The sequence below is a fragment of the Phoca vitulina genome, unplaced genomic scaffold, assembly GCF_004348235.1.
Source record: "Phoca vitulina isolate PV1807 unplaced genomic scaffold, GSC_HSeal_1.0 scaffold24, whole genome shotgun sequence".
Taxonomy (NCBI): Eukaryota; Metazoa; Chordata; class Mammalia; order Carnivora; family Phocidae; genus Phoca; species Phoca vitulina.
Window position 1 is genome coordinate 7,800,107 of NW_022589727.1, and position 19,088 is coordinate 7,819,194.

The following is a 19,088-nucleotide window of genomic DNA, read 5'->3' on the forward strand; positions in this document are numbered from 1 at the left end:
CTTCTTTATGGCTGATTAATACTCCACAGTATATCCATCTTTATCCATCAGTGGACACTTGGGTTGCTCCCATATCTTGGCAATTATTTTTTTATTTTTTAAAGATTTTATTTATTTATTTGACAGAGACACAGCGAGAGAGGGAACACAAGCAAGGGGAATGGGAGAGGAAGGAGAAGCAGGTTTCCCGCGGAGCAGGGAGCCTGATGCAGGGCTTGATCCCAGGACCCTAGGATCATGACCTGAGCCGAAGGCAGATGCTTAACAACTGACTGAGCCACCCAGGTGCCCTGGCAATTATTTTTTTATAAGATTTATGTATTTATTTATTTAGAGAGAGCGTGTGAGAGAGTGGGGGGAGGGGTAGAAGTAGAGGGAGAAAATCTCAAGCAGTCTCCCCACTGAGCATGGACATGGGGCTCAATTTCATAACCCTGAGAGAATGACCTGAGCTGAAATCAAGAGTTGGATGCTCAACCTACTGAGCAACCCAGGTGCCCCCATATCTTGGCTATTGTAAATAATGCTGCAATAAACATAGGGGTGCATATATCTTTTCGAATGAGTGCTTTCGTTTTCTTTGGGTAAATACCCAGTAGTGGAATTACTAAATCATATCGTAATCCAATTTTTTTTTTTTTGAGGGACCTCCATACTGTTTTCTGCAGTGGCTGTGGAAATTCCACAATACTATTTTAAAAATACTATTCTTAAAAGAGCAAAAAAGTTTTAGTCTCAGTCCCACTCTAGAAGTATAATGTGAACAAACCGTATGATGTGTATTCTTCCAGAACTCTTCCAGTTGACAGTGTCTTCTATAGTGGTCTGATGGTCCAGGATGAAGTTTGTTCTTTTCAAGATTTAAAAAATTCATTTGTGGGGCGCTTGGGTGGCTCAGTCATTATAAATGTCTGCCTTCGGCTCAGGTCATGATCCCGAGGTCCTGGGATCGAGTCCCACATTCTCCCTCTCCCACTCCCCCTGCTTGTGTTCCCTCTCTCGCTGTGTCTCTCTCTGTCAAATAAATAAAATCTTAAAAAAAAATAAAATAAAATAAAAAATTCATTTGTTGTATATACTAAAATCAAAATTTTTTGAAATTATTTCAGGAACTTGAATTGACTTTGACCTATTAGACTGGGGAAGATGTCCATTTGCTTGGGTCTAGGTGGAGTTTTTTTTTTTCCCAAATATTGAAATAAGAGAGATCATGTACCTATAGGACAAAGTCAAATTGGAGCATCAAGTGAGCACTACTCAGAAGCCCTCTTCAGCATGTAGGCCCAAGTTATTTATTTAATATATAACTCATGTGTTTTCCCTTTATTTTATTTTTTTTAAAGATTTATCTATTTTAGAGAGAGAGTGCATGGGGGCAGGCCAGAAAGAGAGGGGGAGAAAGAATCCCAAACGGACTCCCTGCTGAGCTGGGAGCCTGATGTGGGGTTCAGTCCCCATGACCCTGAGACTGGGACCTGAGCCAAAATCAAGTCAGAACACTTAACCCACTGAGCCACCCAGGTGCCCCATGTGTTTTCCCTTTATTACTTAAATCTTTGTTGGCAACTCTTTTTTTTTTTTTTTGGATTAGAGGCACATTTTATTTTATTTTATTTTATTTTTTTAATTTTTTTATTGTTATGTTAATCCCCATACATTACATCATTAGTTTTAGATATAGTGTTCCATGATTCATTGTTTATGCATAACACCCAGTGCTCCATGCAGAACGTGCCCTCCTCAATACCCATCACCAGGCTAACCCATCCTCCCAACCCCCTCCCCTCTAGAACCCTCAGTTTGTTTTTCAGAGTCCATTGTCTCTCATGGTTCTTCTCCCCCTCTGATTTCCCCCCCTTCATTCTTCCCCATTTGTTGGCAACTCTTGACACACACCCCTCCCCATATTATTTATTGATCTTCCCATGAAGTAGGTCTGTCTACTGTGTGTTTGTGTGAATATGTGTAACTTAACACTATGTCTGAGATACATGTCTGAGATATCTTTCCATATCAGTATATAAATTTCTCTTTTTTTTTGAGGGGTGGGAGGGGCAGAGGCAGAGGAAGAGAGAATCTCAAGCAGACTCCACACTGAGCGCAGAGCCTGACTCGGGGCTCGATCCCATGACCCGGAGATCATGACCTGAGCCAAAATCAAGTCGGACATTTAACTGACTGAGCCACCCAGGTGCCCCTCTGTCTCATTTTTGAACAGCTGTAGAGTATTGGATTGTATGGATATACTATGATTTATCTAGTGATATCTTGTTATCATGAGTATCCTTAGTGATTTCTTTGTGCAGTTATGATAATATATCCATAGGGTAAATTCCTGGACATGAAATTTGCAGGGTCAAGGGATTTGTGCATTTACATTTTTCATGGGTGTTGCTAAATTAATTTTCTAAGAGGTTTCACTAATATATATATTAACCACCAATGTCTGAAGGTATCTAAAGGTGATAATCCCACCATATTTTTGCCAACTTTAGTGTCAGATTTTCATCTCCATCACTCTGATAGGTGGAAAATGATAATTGGTTTTAATTGCTTAATATTTGTGTTTCTTTCATCTTTCCATTCACACTAGCCCATTTTTCTATAGATTATTGATTTGTGAGAACTCTAGAATGGAGGAGGAGAAAAAATACTTGAATTCAGTACTTCGAAAATAAGATTAGCTAGATCTGTAAGAAAGTTTGTCTTTCATAATCTGAATTTGAAGTTGAGGTTTCTGAGAGCAGTGTAATTATACATTTTTCCCCCTTCAGCTATGCTGGGTGAGGTTAAAACCAGAAGCCAACTTAGTAGAACAAATAATTAAAGGAAAAGTTTTAGGCCAAAAAAATTACTGATTTAGTAAATAACTAAGCAAATTGTGAATCAACTACTGGGCTTGATGCCATAGATGGGTAGATGAGAGTGACAGTTGTTGCTTTTGATGGAGCTTAGTTTAGTTGGGAAGCATTAGATTAAATAAAAGTAATTATAGTTGGAATAAGTGCTCCATAGGAAAGTATGGGGTGCTATGAGAGCCCATCAGCGTTGCCTAACCTGTGTACTGGGTGGTGAAGGAAAACCAGAGGAACCTGTTTAACTGAGGTCTAAAGGATGGGTAGGAGTTGAGGAAGTTAGAGGAGTAGTTGTATTGGGCATGAAGAGAGTATTATAGAGGGCAGAGACAGACATTTGTGGGCCTTTGGTTTCTATTAAGGATTTACAGTGTTCCCTGGAGAACAGTAGAAAATCTTTGAAGGATTTTAAAGCAAGGGATGGGCTGCCAAAAGTCTGGGGCATTGTGGCAGTGGTACAGGAATACACTGGCTTTATCCACCTCATTTTTCACCCACCTCAGCTATTATGAAGCAGCCAGCTGTATTTGACTGAACTCTTGGTCCTGTCTGGGACAGATAGAATCTATTCATGAGTCACCTGTGGATTACGCACTTTCTGTGGCAAAGAGAGTTAAAGCAGTTTCTGCTCAACTGGCTGAGCTACCTAGGTGCCCCAATGCTCTCACTTTCTGATTATGATTAAGTAAAACTAGATTCTGAACTGATCATGAATTGGTGAAACTAGGTGGCATTTATGTAGTCCTTTGATTGACAAAGTTTGTTTCATATTGTTTATGTAAGAGCCCAGGCTCTTCTTTTTGAACCTTGTAGTTGATACTTCTTTTATTTGAATTGTGAATTGTTATGTAACTGTCTCTTACTTATGTGATGAACTGAATTTGTATTGCCCTTTGGGGGATATGCTCAACATTTTAGGTAATACTATGTCCTCATATATTATCCAGCCAGATTTTATTATTATTTATTATTATTGATTTACCTGATACAAGGTCCAAGGAAAAGGGGCTATACTTAATACCCACAGTAGCTTAAAATTTTTAGTTCAGAGAGGTGAGATATAAGAAAATGGTTCCTTACAATGTAAATATTGACTGGTCCTTATTTGCTTATACTTTATTAGCACAAAAATAGCAGTATACACATACAGATACACTTGGATATAATATTATATTTATGATTGCTTCCAGTGTTGGTGTGATACATTAGTGGAGAGTAGGAATAAAGAGAACTCACATTTTTAGTGATGTGACCTGTCATGTGCCAGTCTATATAGAGCTTGAAAATTCTTGATTAAACAGGAAAGGTTATTTTTGGTCAATGCTCGGCATGGTCCCTGGCACATAGCAAACATTAAATAAATGCTATTTAAATTGAATGGAAGATTTAGAAAATAGCCAGTTTTACAAGGAACCCTGTGACAATAGAAATAAAGGAAGAGATTAGGTCAGACCCAGTTTTAAGCGTTATATTTTATTACCAACAGAGTTTTTTCTTTAAGGAATTATGAAATGGTTTGTTTGCTCTGTTAATTTTGTATGCTTTAATAACAATTTATGGCTCTGTTATTATCAAATTATCAAAATTCATTTGAAAATCATTTTTGTGATTTTCTTCTGGAATTGCTTGTTGTAATTAGTTCCATTAGTTTATTTTTGCTCTACATGAAGGTACACATAGTTTTAAATGGAAGTAAGTTTTTTTACTGAGAATTTGGAGAAGGATATACGTTATAGCGGTTTCTAAGTATTTCTCATATTTTAGCTTGGGTTCCACAAGGGGAAGAAAATGAAAATAATGTGTTGATATTTGGACCTCATACCAAATCCATGCTGTAGTTTTGGTTTGTTTTTTGGAATATGCTGGGAAATACATTTTGATATCTTGTAAATTTTTGCTTTAATGTACATTGTAGAAACCATTCTGAATTATTTTTAAGAGCTGGTAGCCCATGGATGAATGAACCTAGAGGATATTACGCTAAGTGAAACAAGCCAGTCACAAAAAAAAAAAAATACTATATGGTTCTGCTTATATGAAATACCTAGAATAGTTAAATTCATAGAAACAGAAAGTAAATGGTGATTGCCAGGCGCTGGAGGGAGAAGGGCACAGAGAGTTACTGTTTAATAGGTATGAGTTCCAGTTTTAGAAGATGAAAAGAATTCTGGAAATGGATGGTGATGATAGTTGTGTAATAGTGTGAATATATTCAATACCAATAAACTAACACTTAGAAATGGTTAAAATGGTAAATTCTGTTATGTACCACACAAATTAAAAAGTGTATTTTACCATATCTATAAATCCATGGGCTTGGATTAATTAATTAATATTAACCTTTTCTTTGGGTGGGATTTTCTTTGGGCAGGGATAGGTAAAAAAGAGACAGGTTTGAATATTGGGAAAGTTGCCATTATAATCATCTTCATGGGAAAGGGTCCTGGTATCTTAACCAGTTATACTGAATGGTTTATCTAACCAGACAAGAGCCAAAAGAATCAGAAGTTGGTCTTTGTTATTGCCATCTCTTCCATATCTTTATTCTATTCCAGGACTTTCAAAAGCATAGTGGTGAGCCACATCTTTTTAGACAGGCAAATGAGACTATGCAGTGGATGGCACAGATTTATAAAGTCTGGTCGTCTCTGACTCAGTATTTTAGTTTCTTGTAAGCAGGTTGTGTGTCACTAGTTTTTTCTCAAGAAAGACATGAACTCAGAAGTGGCTTTTAATGTGTTGAATGATTAAACTGAATACTCAAATCTAGAGGGCCCAAAGTAGCCTGCCTGTTTTCGTCTTAAATCCACTAAGCTGGCACACATATATGGTGCACTGGATTATCAGTCTTGACCATAAGTTTCCTACGCCATTGAATGTGGATGCCACAGAGTACAGTGTTTCTGAATATAACTGTACTACTTTGAATAATTCATATTTAATTCTAGTAAAATTATATTATGAAAATAGTCAATATAAAAGATTATGTTCAACCTACTAAATTTTACTTGTATGTATGACTCTTGAGTTGTACTTAATACTGTACCACTTAACATTGTAATTAGTAAAAATGTATTCTGGCCCACAATTGTTGAAATCTTTTCCGTTCTTTTAGAAGAATGACTACACCCACTGAATATTATGAGAAGAGACATCTTTTTGTCTAGATGAATTCAGCTATTTAAGGCCATGTAATCCAAAGTGGGTGAAAATCTAAACTGCCCATTTGGTCTCCCTAACATTTACTCTGTCAGCTTGGGAAATATTTATTTCATAAGCAAAAAGTACATAATTAATTGAAGTGAGGTCTCTTTCAACATATTTTACATTTCGTACTCTTGTTTTACAATAACTTAATGATAACTTTAAAATCAATGTGGGTATTAAAACAGTCATAAATTCAAGCTTTAAGGTACCATCTTAACATGACCAGTTACCATCTTATTTTAAATAAGCTGTATTTCATGTAGTGTTTAATAGTTTTAACAAAATTTAGTACAGATTGAGTCACAGAGATGCATTTTTGTAGACCTGAGGATTTTGGTGTATAAAACTACTAATTTGGGAATAGTGATAAGACTAGTAATCAAAAGGTAAGTAGTTTGGGCAACTTAGTGAAAGTGCAAGGAAACTAATTATTGACTAGTTCCTCCTCCTGAGTCCTTTTTTTCCTCACATGCTGCATCTCCAGAAACTATAGAAACCTAGAGAGTTAAAGAATAGTGACTTGATAAGTTCGGTAGTAGAATGAGAAGCTAGAGTTGAACATGATACATAAAGGTTAGTAGGTTTGTTGTAGTTCTCAAACTGCTTGAGTCATATATTGAGAAAGTTTGTCCAAGTTAAATGAGGATATTTTAAGTAGATTTTTAATTTTTTTTTTTATTTTTCAGCCAAACCAAACAGGAAGCTTACTTTTCTCTACCTAGCCAATGATGTCATTCAGAACAGCAAAAGGAAGGGACCGGAGTTTACAAAAGATTTTGCACCAGTTATAGTGGAGGCTTTTAAACACGTTTCAAGGTATGGTAATTGAGTACTAGGTAATCTCTTAAATATGCATAATATGTCCTTTTGTTAAAATTTGCCATAAGCCATTCAAACAAAAAACAGGGAATTTATTTCTTTGAAATTTTCATTTGAAAAGACTTAACTATAAATGGCATTTGTAAATGTGTTAAATACTTTGTGTGAATGGAAATTTTTGAACTGTTGCAATGGTGGGTATTTGGAGTGCTTGAATTAACAGCTTTCCTTTAAGAGACCAAAAGCAACTGTCATTTTGGAATGAACTTCATTAAGAATAAATGAAGGTATTGAATTGAAAATTTGTGTGCTTATAAAGTTATTTTTCCAACTAATATTTCTGGATAAACGTCATACCTTTTCCTTTCATATTGCTTATAATTTTAAGGTTTTTTTAGTGTTTGGATACATATTATAACATTTTAAAATGCTTTGGAAGTATAGAATATTTATTTAGAATAATTATAAGCCTGTTGAAAAATTTTGCTACAGAAAAATTCTGAGGGTAAAGGTCAGGGCTTTGGCTTATGCCCCTTTTAAATGCTTATTTCCAACATATGTGAATATTTGGTAGATTACTGGGTAAACATTATTGGGGTAGACTACTAAATCAGTCTAAATTATAGAATCCAGGGGTAAATGAAGATCTGTGTTGAATGATTTAAGGATGAGAATATACTCCAGGCATGCCCTGCAACTTTAGTCATAGTGGATGCATTTTTCAAAAATTACAGTGCTGTATGTTACTTTCTTAAATGTATATTATTTATCTTTCCTTTTAGATATTGTCTTTTACCATCTTTTCAGATGTTGGCATTACTTAAGAGTTCAGTCCTAAGCCCTCTTTCTGTGGTCATATTCTTCACTTGACCTCTGGGCGATTTTATACATTGCATGTATTTATTTATTATCCACACCCTAATAACTCACAATCTTACACTCCAGTCCAGATGTGTTTTCTTTGTTTTAGACCTGTGTGTCCTGTTGCCTAATGAATTTCTAGTTGTATGCCTCCATACATCTCAAACGTACTAAGTCATGTTGAACTCATATTATGTCCTTGCTCCTGTCAGACTTGTTCCTCCTCTAGGTTTCACTCTCTCAGTAGATCCAACTCTATCTATCCAGATGCCCATATGAGAAATTAGGTGTCAGCTTTAACTTTCTCTGATACTGTGATATATAGTATATCACATTCTCCTCTCTCTTTCACTCCCTTTATCCCATGTAGTATATATAGTTCCCACAGTTCTTTAGATTTCTTTCCATTCCAGTTTCCATAATGTCATTTCTTTTTTTTTTTTAAGATTTTATTTATTTTTTTAGAGAGAGAGCGCACACGAAAGCATGAGCGGGGGTTGGGGGGAAGGAGGGACAGAAGGAGAGGGAGAAGCAGACTCCCAACTGAGCAGGGAGCCCAAGGCGCAGCTCTATCCCAGGACCCCAAGATATGACCTGAGCTAATGGCAGACAGTTAACTGACTGAGCCACCCAGGTGCCCCCATAATGTCATTTTCTATATAATTGCAGGAGCCTCCAGTATTGTTTAATCCACTTACAAAACTAGCCACAGTGCAGAGCTGATCATAATGCTCCCTTGCCTTTGAGTTGTTCTCATTTGTCCCAGAGATTAAGTCTAAAGTCCTGAGCAAGACTTAAGGTGTTGCTTCATGGCCCTGTCCACATTTTCAGACTCCTGTCTCACATTTCTTCCACACACACAATTTATAGTCCAAGTTTAAGCTAACTGAACTCACTCTTTTAGTTCTTTCTACCTTAAGTTTTTTAAATATGTTGCCTCTTCTGAGAAATTCAATAAAGTATTTATTGACTGCCTACTAAGTGCTGGGCCCGAAGGATACTTTAGCGAACAGGATAAAGTTCTGTCCTAGTGGAGCTTGCATTTCAGTGGATGACAAAGGTAAAAACTAGATGTAGAGGTGAATATATACTATGCTAGTAGGTAAGTATTGTGAAGAAATAAATTAAGGAAAGAACTAGAGGGTAGGAGAGCTTTACATCATGAGATAAAGAATGACTATTTTGGGGAGGTGGCATTTGAACAGAGACTGAAGGAAAAGATGAAATGAGCCACTTGAGCATTCTAGGAGAGGATTCTATGTAGAGGGAATACTTGGCAGAAATAGACAGCTGTGTGCTGGGCATGTTTGAGGATCAGCAAGGAGATTTGTATGGGAGAAGGTGTTTTGTTTTTTTTTAAAGATTTTATTTATTTATTTGACAGAGACCAGCGAGAGAGGGAACACAAGCAGGGGAGGTGGGCTCTCTGGGAGCCCAGTGTGGGGCACAATCCCAGGACCCTGGGACCATGACCTGAGCCAAAGGCAGACGCTTAATGACTGAGCCACTCAGGTGCCCCTGTATGGGAGAAAGTATTTAGAGAATGTAGACTGAGAAGTAGCCAGGAAGTAGAACATGTCCACCTGTGGTCCAGCATAAGGATTTTGGTTTTATTCTTGGTATGATTGATAGCTCTTAGGGGATTGAAGAGCCGTATGATTTGATTGACATTAGTAGAGCATAGTGAAGAGTAAGAGCCTAAGAGACCAATGAGAAGACTTAAGAAATCCAGGCAAGAGGTAATAGCAGCTCAGTCTACAGTGGTAGTGATGAAGGCAGTTCGGAGGTGGTTGGGAGTAGTCTGTTTGCCACTACCCTGTTATTCCAGTCATCAGATCTCAAATATCACTTCCTCAGATCCTTTTTTTAATCTCTTTTGAAGTGGGCCAGGCCTCTGCATTATGCTTGTCTTTAATAGCTTGTTCTTTTTTGTGGCCCTTATAAGCAACGGCTGCTATAAAGCTCCATTTGTATCTCCAGTGTCAAAGATAGTGCCTTGATCAATAAGTATTTGTTAAATAAATTTAAAAATCACCTATTTGAAATCTTCTTAGCCTCATATTCAGCCGCCATTCAGTTAGGGGCATCTTCTTTGTAAACCCCTAGTAGCCAGTGTGAGCACCTTTACATTTTTTTGTAATTTTTTGTTTAATAATGTGTCTAGGGGTACCTGGCTGGCTCAGTCAGTAGAGCGTGTGACTCTTGATCTCAGGATTCTAAGTCTGAACCCCATTTTGGGTGTAGAGATTACTTAAAAAAATAAAATCTTAAAAAAAATATATGTCTATAAGATTTTAAAGGAAGCAGGGAGTAAGTCTGTCTTGATCACTTCACCCCTGAACTTCTGGTCACATAGTGGTGCTCAGTAAACATTTGAACAGCTTTTTTCAGGGAATGAGTGTCTGACTGTATTGAAAATAACCATTACCTTCTTAGTAGCTCTATTAATTGTTATTATTTGTATTTTTTCTTTAGTGAAACTGATGAAAGTTGTAAGAAGCACCTTGGAAGGGTATTATCTATTTGGGAAGAAAGGTCTGTTTATGAGAATGATGTATTAGAACAACTTAAGCAAGCTCTGTGTAAGTGTGTAATCTTTTATCATGATCTCTTCGTTAAAATGTTTGCTTTCATTAAAACTTCAGTGTTCTTCCATTTCAGATGGTGATAAGAAGCCTAGGAAGCGAACTTATGAACAGATAAAAGTGGGGGATGAAAATGAAAACTGTTCCTCTTTGGGATCTCCAAGTGAACCACCACAGGTAGAAGTTTTTCTGTGTTGAGGGAGTTTTGCTACTGTTACTTCATGTGGCCACGAAGCTTTATTAATTTTACTTAAGTTTTACTTAAGTTTTACTTCTATAAATTGATTTTTATTATAATTCTGAGTGCAAGAAAGAAGCTATGTGAATATCTCTTATTTTCTGATTAACAGATTGCTTATGTTTAATATATGTTGTATAATGTATATTAGGCAACCGTATTTTGCATAGAAAAAGAATATCTGATTGCTAAATATGAGGTCTGGTGAGATATCCACCATTTAAATAGTTTCCTTTTAAATAAATAAAACATTATGTGGTAAGACTATTTTGTTATATGATTTAAGTACACTGAAAATGCCATTCCTAGAGATAAACACTGCCCTTTAAAGTATTTTTTCTTTTAAACATGTAAAAATGAGTGTTACAGTAACAAGCATGTATTCATACAGTTCTATGTAACTATAGAACCATATAGTTCCATGGTAAAATAAGTGGATTAGAGTCATTATCTTAATACCCCATGTCCTTCCAGGTTGGTACAGTATAGCATTCTTTAGCCATCAAATGATTCCAGAAAAACATTTTTAACTTTTAATTAATGTGGGCATTGAGTGTTAAAGCTTCCTCCTTCTATGTTTCAAACATATAGGAGGGACAGATAAAATTTAAAAGGAGAAAATGAAGACATAGCCATACTCATAAAACAAGGTAAATATCTTCGTGGGCTAGAAATGGTACAGAAGCACAATTCAGTATGTGAGCCAGAGCCTGGTTCTTGCTAAGCTTTGGTCCGGAAGTACATATGGCTTTCCAGAAATACTAGGGTAATAAGAACTCAAAGTGCTCCATGGGAGTTGGAGGACTGGACCTGAATTCACTGCATGAAACCAGAGGCTGGGTGAAACTCTTTCCCAATGAAAGGAACTTGAAAGAAAGATAAAACCAATCACTGCCTAAAACTGTTGGTGTGTTATGTCACTGTTAATACTGGGGAGGCAGAAAGAATCTCAGCTAGGTACTCAGCCAGGACCTGATCCAAACTACCTGTTCACTCATTGACAGGAGGTACAGAAGCCCACATGATCACCAGGGACAGAAGCTTGAGGAAAAAATAATAACATAACATTTCAAATAACCAAACGCTAAGGTTTATATTTCTTTCTGTTTGGTAATAATTAAGACAAAGCACTTTGTGCTGAGAGCCTTATTATGATTCCATGAACAGTATTTTACCCAAGTTCTAGATACAGGGTCTGATCCTCTTGTGTTCTCCCTGATGAAAAGAGTAACCTCAGTTGTATATCTTAGGAGTATCTGTCTGACTCTAATCTAGTACTTAAATAAAATGCTGTTGCTTTTTATTTTATAATGACTATTTTCAGATTAGTTGTACTGCTTAATTCTCAGTGGTTCAGCTTTGTAGCTACCATTTTATTTTAGGAATGGCTAAAATTTCTCTTTGTAGGATCCAATTGAACTCATTTCATTCTCTTCTATTAGAAAGTTGTAGGCTAGTGTTGTTTTCAGACAACTTTGCTTTTTTATCTGATCCTTGACCCAGCGCTGGAAACTTAGAATTAACTCATGTGGGAATGTAAAGGCGAGATGAGAGCAGATTGTAGTTAAAGCATGCATATCAAGACCATAAAGCCAGATTACTTCTCAGAACTTCAGAAAATTTTAGAACTTTCTAAGACTAATTAAAAAATTACTATATAAAAGTTAATTGGGGCACCATGAGAAACAAGCTTCCTGATAATCATCATTGCTCTTAAGCTCACTTTCATTTGTAAGGGGATATATCTTACATCAAAATTATTTTGTAAAATATTAGAATATTAAACACATAGTAATGAATTAAAAGCATATGTGGGATAGTATATTTCATATTAGATTCCACTCATTCTTAATATTGTTTGATATTTACTTTGTGCTAGACCCCAGTGACAGCACTTTTTTGTAAGGGAATAGCTTAAAGAAAAACCAGTAACGATCTGTCAGTGTCATCTTTAATGTATACACAGAATTGATTATATCCTATATTTTTCAAGTGTGTGTAATTTCCTACTGTTCCAGGAACTAGTCTTAGAGATTAAAAAAAGAAAAAAAGAAGGAGGTGAGATGGAAATAGAGACCAGTAAAAAGAAAATGTATTTATTTTTCTCTGGAGTAAATTTATAGACATTATGAATTGTGAAGTTACCAGCAAAGGCTTGCTGTTCCCTCCTAATTATATCTGATATGAAAACAGTGCAAGTAAAATATTCTAATGATAAAATAATTTTTATATTGGCTAAGTGTTTATGTAAGTATTAGTCATCAGATATATGGAATTTTGTGATATTTTAATGATCTTATTAACAAACTGTAGAGTAGTTGAAGATACCATATTTAAACATATTCCAAAGCTACATTGCTCTTGTGCTTTAATTATGTCATATAGAAATACAATCGGTAAGACTCTTCTTTGTTGTAGTAGAACAATTTGTATCCCCCTACCCCAAATATGCAATTTAGTATTAAAAAAATTCTGCTCATGTATAATGATAATATAATGAATATGTCATATGTAAAACTTGTATTGTCTAGGTTGAAGTTATAGCCTGCTTTCCCTTTTGCCACTGTATGTATTTGGCATATAAATGAAGCATGTTACTTTCAGAGTCTGATAATTATTTTTACACTATCTGTCTCTACCACTGGAGTATGACTTCCTCAGGGCTGAGGGCCATGTCTTATTTTAGTTTTCAATTTATATATTTCCAATACTTGACATAGTATAGTTTCTTTTTCTTAATATTTCTTAAAAGAAATGGACTGCCTTCAAAAGTAGTTTATATTTAAAACTTCGAACAGATACATAGCCCATAAGGAGTAAGGAATATGAAATAAATTTTAAGTCTTTTGTATTTGTTTAAGCTTCATTTATTATGGTTCTAAAGTTGTATAACTTTTTAGACTCTAGATCTTGTTAGAGCATTACAAGATCTAGAGAATGCAGCCTCAGGTGATGCAGCAGTTCATCAGAGGATAGCGTCTTTGCCTGTTGAAGTCCAAGAAGTATCCCTACTAGATAAGATAACAGGTAAGAAAAGGAAAATGTGATCTGGAACTTTTTTGGAAGTCAGGGTGAGGGAATGGCATATGGCATTGTTTTTGTTGTGTAATAATGTTGTTATTCTGTGCTTTTCTTAGATAAAGAATCTGGAGAAAGGCTTTCTAAAATGGTAGAGGATGCTTGTATGTTGCTGGCAGATTACAATGGCAGATTGGCGGCTGAAATAGATGATAGGAAGCAACTCACTCGAATGTTAGCAGATTTTCTTCGTTGTCAAAAGGAAGCCCTTGCAGAGAAAGAGCATAAATTGGAAGTGCGTAACCTTTTCCTTCTTTAGTGCTTGTTTAATTTATTTCTTGGGTAGGCGTTTCAGAATACTCTGTTTCCACACATTTTGCATTTTTTGACATAGACCTTTTTAGACAATGGCCCAGGTAAGCTACTCCTTGCAGGAATGGGTTTCTTTCTACTTGAACCAAGTCAGCAGCCTAAGTAAACTTAGAAATTTGGTATTATGAAAATTGGTTGCTTTATAAAATTATTCATGTGGAATTCCAGTAATAGTAATTCATCTGAAGAGCTTAAACTCTTATTTTCAAGAACAGATTTATGGGAAAATAGCAGTATAAAGTCTGGTGTCAGCTACAGTAAATTATGGTTGGATTTCTTGAATTCCTGTTCAGAGTACATGTATGCACTTTTAGGTATACAATCAAAAAATAAAAAGAGTTTTTTTGGCATAGAATTAATTGTGGGTATGCTAGTCCCCCTCTCCCTGTCCCTGTAAAGTTCATCAATTCCGTTCAAGAAGTTAGTCTTCAAGTTACTCTTTTGTTCCATCCCTGATTCTAATGTTTAACATATTCCCACCTCACTCCTGACTTATACACAACCTTTGGTAAAAGAAAGTCATCACTCCTTTAAGTTAAGTGGTGACTGATACTGTTGATGAGTCTGGAGGTTCAGGGGTGAGAAACATTTTCCTACTTCCTTTGAGCAGAGTAGCTGTTGTCAGGGGTGGTTGGACCAGAATCTTTTTTGACTAGTTCTTGTTTAAATTGTTTATTGCTCTAGCAATTTCTTATTCTATATGTATATGTAGGAGAATTTCTAACTCGTCTGGATCCCTTTATTTAAGCAGTTCTCTGTAAATTTGTAGGTATGTTATGATACTGCCTCTACTAAGTTGCTTTTATTAGTGTCTAGTTCTTGTTTTAGCGGTCTCTGCCAAAGAGGATCGTCATTTCTACCTGTGAGACCAGCTGTTTGATCAAGAGCTCTCCCACCCCAAATTCTCAGCTTTTAATTTAGCATTACCCCTTTACAATTTGGAGCATAGTTATTGGCACCATGCTCTACCTTGGAGAGAGCACGTACAAAAGGTTTCCCAATTGTACATAGAAAGGAAAAGGTAAAAAATTTTATGAAGATACATACGATATTTAACTTGGCTAGTTTTTGATCTTGTGATGCAACTTCAATCTTAAACATATTGTTACTTGTTTTATTGTTAGCAGAATTAAGGGTAAGTAATGTTATGCAATTTTTGTCCTTAGTCTTTTGGTATGGTTTCTTTAACTTCTATTGAGCTTCTGTTGCAGGTATTGGACATGGGCGTATCTTCTAACGATGTCATCATCATTAGCATATTCTTCCTGCTAAAAATAAATATCAAACTCCAAAGCCTGTATTGTCTCATGTTTTTGAAAACTGAAGACTGAAACTGTTATTCTACTGTATACTGCTTTTTCACTTAAGTTGGTTATTTATCACTGGTTACAAAAATAGAATTTATGTTTGAAATGTTAGGAAGTGTAGAAATCAGATGTCACCCTCCAGTTCCCTCTTTTCCCAGTTCCTTTCAGCTAGATTGCCTAGTTGATGGTTATAGGTGATGAGGCTGATGATAATAATAGCAATAACATTTACCATGTGTTAGGTACTATTGTGAGCACTTCACATCTGTCAACTCATTTAATCCTATATAGCAGGAAAAATGATCCCCATTTTACAGGTAAAGAAAACCGAGGCACAGGGAAATTAAATAACTTGCCCAAGGTCAGAAAGAGGTAGTGAGTTGTTAAGAACCCAGGAACTCTGCCTCCAAAGGGCACATTTGCTTCTAGGTTTTACTTAAAGAAATTTAAATTCACAGCAAAAGCTAAAAACTCTCTCTCCAACTCTTTCTGCCTGCTCCCTCCTCAGAGGTAATCACTGTCTTAAAGTGTTCTAGGAACTTTTTTGATTTTCAACGTGACTGGATATTATCATATTAAAAAGAGACCACCTAAATTATGCTGAACATGTTTTTACAAGTAATAAAAATGTAGATTTCCAATAAATTAGGAAGTCATTCCACAAAACTCTTTGTAAGTTATTATTTATAACTAAGTGATTTCTTTGTCAGAAGATTATGGAAATGATTTGAGATATTTAGACATTTTTTGTATCAAGTAGGTGGCATCACTGAAGTTGAAACTGAGAGGTCAGGATTTATACTTACCATATATATAAGCTGTGATACCATCAGATAGTTTTCAGTTATCTGCATCTTTGAACATCAACTGTCATTGACCAGGTATTGATGAGTCGTTTTTTGTTTTTCTTTAAATCGAATATAAATTCAAAGTATTCATTCAGGGATTATCTATTTCACATTTTTTAAGGAGGTTGCTATTTAAAGCATTTGTAATGAATGAAAACATGAAATTATTTTGGAAATTATGAATCATTTTTGGAACTTGTGACTAACTTTAGCAGGTTATTAAGCAGATAACTGTTAGACTATTAATCTAATTTATATTTATAAAATGCATGTCACAGATTGCTGTAGAAAATCATATTTCACCATTCAGAAGTTGACATTATTGAATAAACTCTTGTTCACCTAGTTTATTATTTTGGAAGGCATTCATGGATAGGGGACTTAAAGTAACATTTTGATTTTGATACTGTTGGGGAGGGGAAAGTATAGAGATCAGCAGTTCTTTCACATTTAATAAGATAATGTCTTTGATGCTCTGTTCAGCTGGTATAAGGAAATACGCTTTTATAAAACCCCTATTTTATGTCATAGTATCCAGATGTGTTTTAAATTCCTAGAATTCCATAGAAAATTGGAAATCACAATTTGATGGCTCTTAAGTCAAATTATAGTTCCAAGTTCTAGAAGTCAGGATGGGAAAACTGTCGGAGAGGACTGTTTATCTTTTGCAGTCCTACATCAGTATATTCAGATTTAGCTCATTTTTTAAATTGATGGCGTAGTATTCAGTGTATGAGTGTTATTTATTTATTTAAGTCTGTCCCTCTTCTCATGGTGTCAGATTGCAGCCACTGAGTTGCTTTTATTAATTTTGTGCATTTTGGTAGTGCAGCAGAGAACATCCTGGTGAGGCAGGCTTGTATAGTTGTGCAAGTATATCTGCAGGATTGACTACTTTTCTATTTGGTTCTAAGTTTGCTTGTTAATGTTTCTCTTTTCTTTTATAGATTCTGGGCTTTCTGGATATAGTTAAGATGGTGTTCTCAATTCATAACTTTAAAAATACTATGCTATTTTTCTAATAATTTTTTCCTAATAATTTTATCCATTAGGATTTTTTAATTCATGGTGTGACATAGGGTCTAATTGAAAGTGATGGTAAATGTCCTTTGTCATGTATTAATTAATGATTAATGAGTTAATGACTCAGTCTGTCTTTTATTATGTTGTAAAAAGCCGTTTCTGTTATACTTAATTCCTATATATGTATACATGGGAATGTAGTCTCTTTTTTATTCTAGTGGCCCATTTGTCTTACCCACCTTTAATTATGCAGTAGATTTTTGTTCGTATTATTTCTGGTATTGTTCATGTCTACAATTTTAACTAATAATGATCGTTGTGTATATGAATTTTTACTTCCTTTCCACTTACTTTATATGTATTTGCTTTCATACTTAATATTTCAAATGACATTTTCCTAAGTAGTTATTTCTTACTTTACTTGGCCTTCTCCCTGTTTCTGAACACATTGTTTACTTTTGTTGTCCATCCCCTCTGTCTGCTAGACAGCATTATCCAGGATTTTCAAGATTGTTACACTCATAAAACTTCGTTTTCCAGAAAGTTCAATTTTCATTTTTTAAATGCTTAAGATAAATTTTGTTTTGCCTGAGACATTTAATGATTAGAAATTCCAAATGTCTGCTCTCGCACTATAGGAAATAAGAATGTATTAAATAGCACTGAAAGTGCAGATTTCAAAATCTTCCTGAAGGTGTTACCTGCACATAGCTTTTTGATGGTTATTTATCAAATTTCAAATTTTATTAAGGGTATAGTGGTAAGGATATGGAGAACTGATTATGGAATCTTTCATCTGTAGTTCAGTTATTTCTTACGTTTTACTTTTTTTCACTGAATCATTGATTTAAATTTAGAAGTAATTTAATAAGATGGAGTTATATGGGTTTTTTTTTTTAAAGCAGACATTACTAATTTCTTAATGGTTTCTTATTTTTTGAGATCTAAATATCATTAAGTGTAAAATTTTTATGGTTAATTTACTTTTCAAGAATCATAATCTTAGTATTTTTTATTATGCAGTTAATCTATGTTCATCAATAGGAAAAAAGCTCCTTTTTTTTCTTTTTTTTTTTTTTTTAAGATTTTATTTATTTGACAGAGAGACCGTGAGAGAGGGAGCACAAGCAGTGGGGGAGTGGGAGAGGGAGAAGCAGGCCTCTCACTGAGCAGGGAGCCGGTTGTGGGGCTTGATCCCAGGACCCTGGGATCATGACCCAAGCCAAAGGCAGACGCTTAACAACTGAACCACCCAGGTGCCCCAGGAAAAAAGCTCCTTGAGCAAAAGGCTTAGCCCTGTGTTTTGGCTCCATGTATTTTGCATACTGTTCTTTTCATGTAATATATGTACAACTTACATCACTGTTTTCCGTTTAATGAATGGCTATATCATAATTTAACAACTCTGTGTTCTTTGACTAAGTGTTTCAGTTGCTTTGATATTATTATAAACAGTATTGCAGTGAACATCTCTTCTAGTATACTCTTGACTCATCTGTGTCTTCTTGTTTATGTATGTGATAAATTCCTAAAGATGAAATTGTTGATTCATGTTAAGGACTTGATACATGTTATCAGTCTAACTTTCAGTAAGATTGTACTAGATCATTGTCTTTGATGATTCCCAAATATTATTTATAGGTCTTCTCTTCTGGGCTATTAATTTTCTCCAAAAAAAAAAAAAAAAATGCATCGCATTTGCTGGGTAGATAACATAGGCCATCTGTTTTCAGAATAGTGCCTTAGTTTTGTCTGTGATTTGGATCTTCAAATGCAAATCTTTGGCTTGGTTTCTCACTCCTGTCTTTTGGCTCTATATGATAAGAGTTTTAACAGACTGATGTAGAGATTCTCAGTTGATCTTAATTGTCAACCTTAAGGCTATTACATTTCAAGGAGCTTGGTACCTCAAAGTCCTGAGCCTCTCCAAAGTTGCTCAGGATGAATTATATCAC

At 35.2% G+C, this 19,088-nt stretch overlaps 1 protein-coding gene across 3 annotated transcripts in view; it reads left to right on the forward strand.

Annotated features, from left to right (window-relative positions):
• The window catches only part of RPRD1A (regulation of nuclear pre-mRNA domain containing 1A), a 72,709-nt gene that overhangs the window by 20,241 nt on the left and 33,380 nt on the right, over positions 1-19,088 (forward strand). For 2 of the 3 annotated variants that reach the window (XM_032421176.1, XM_032421177.1), the window contains exons 2-6: positions 6,749-6,878; positions 10,218-10,324; positions 10,404-10,504; positions 13,466-13,592; positions 13,703-13,878. In XM_032421176.1, the coding sequence (XP_032277067.1) occupies positions 6,749-6,878; positions 10,218-10,324; positions 10,404-10,504; positions 13,466-13,592; positions 13,703-13,878 (641 nt within the window). Of the gene's footprint in view, positions 1-6,748; positions 6,879-10,217; positions 10,325-10,403; positions 10,505-13,465; positions 13,593-13,702; positions 13,879-15,166; positions 18,058-19,088 lie in introns of those variants that run through there. The other variant, XM_032421178.1, reaches the window with a different exon arrangement.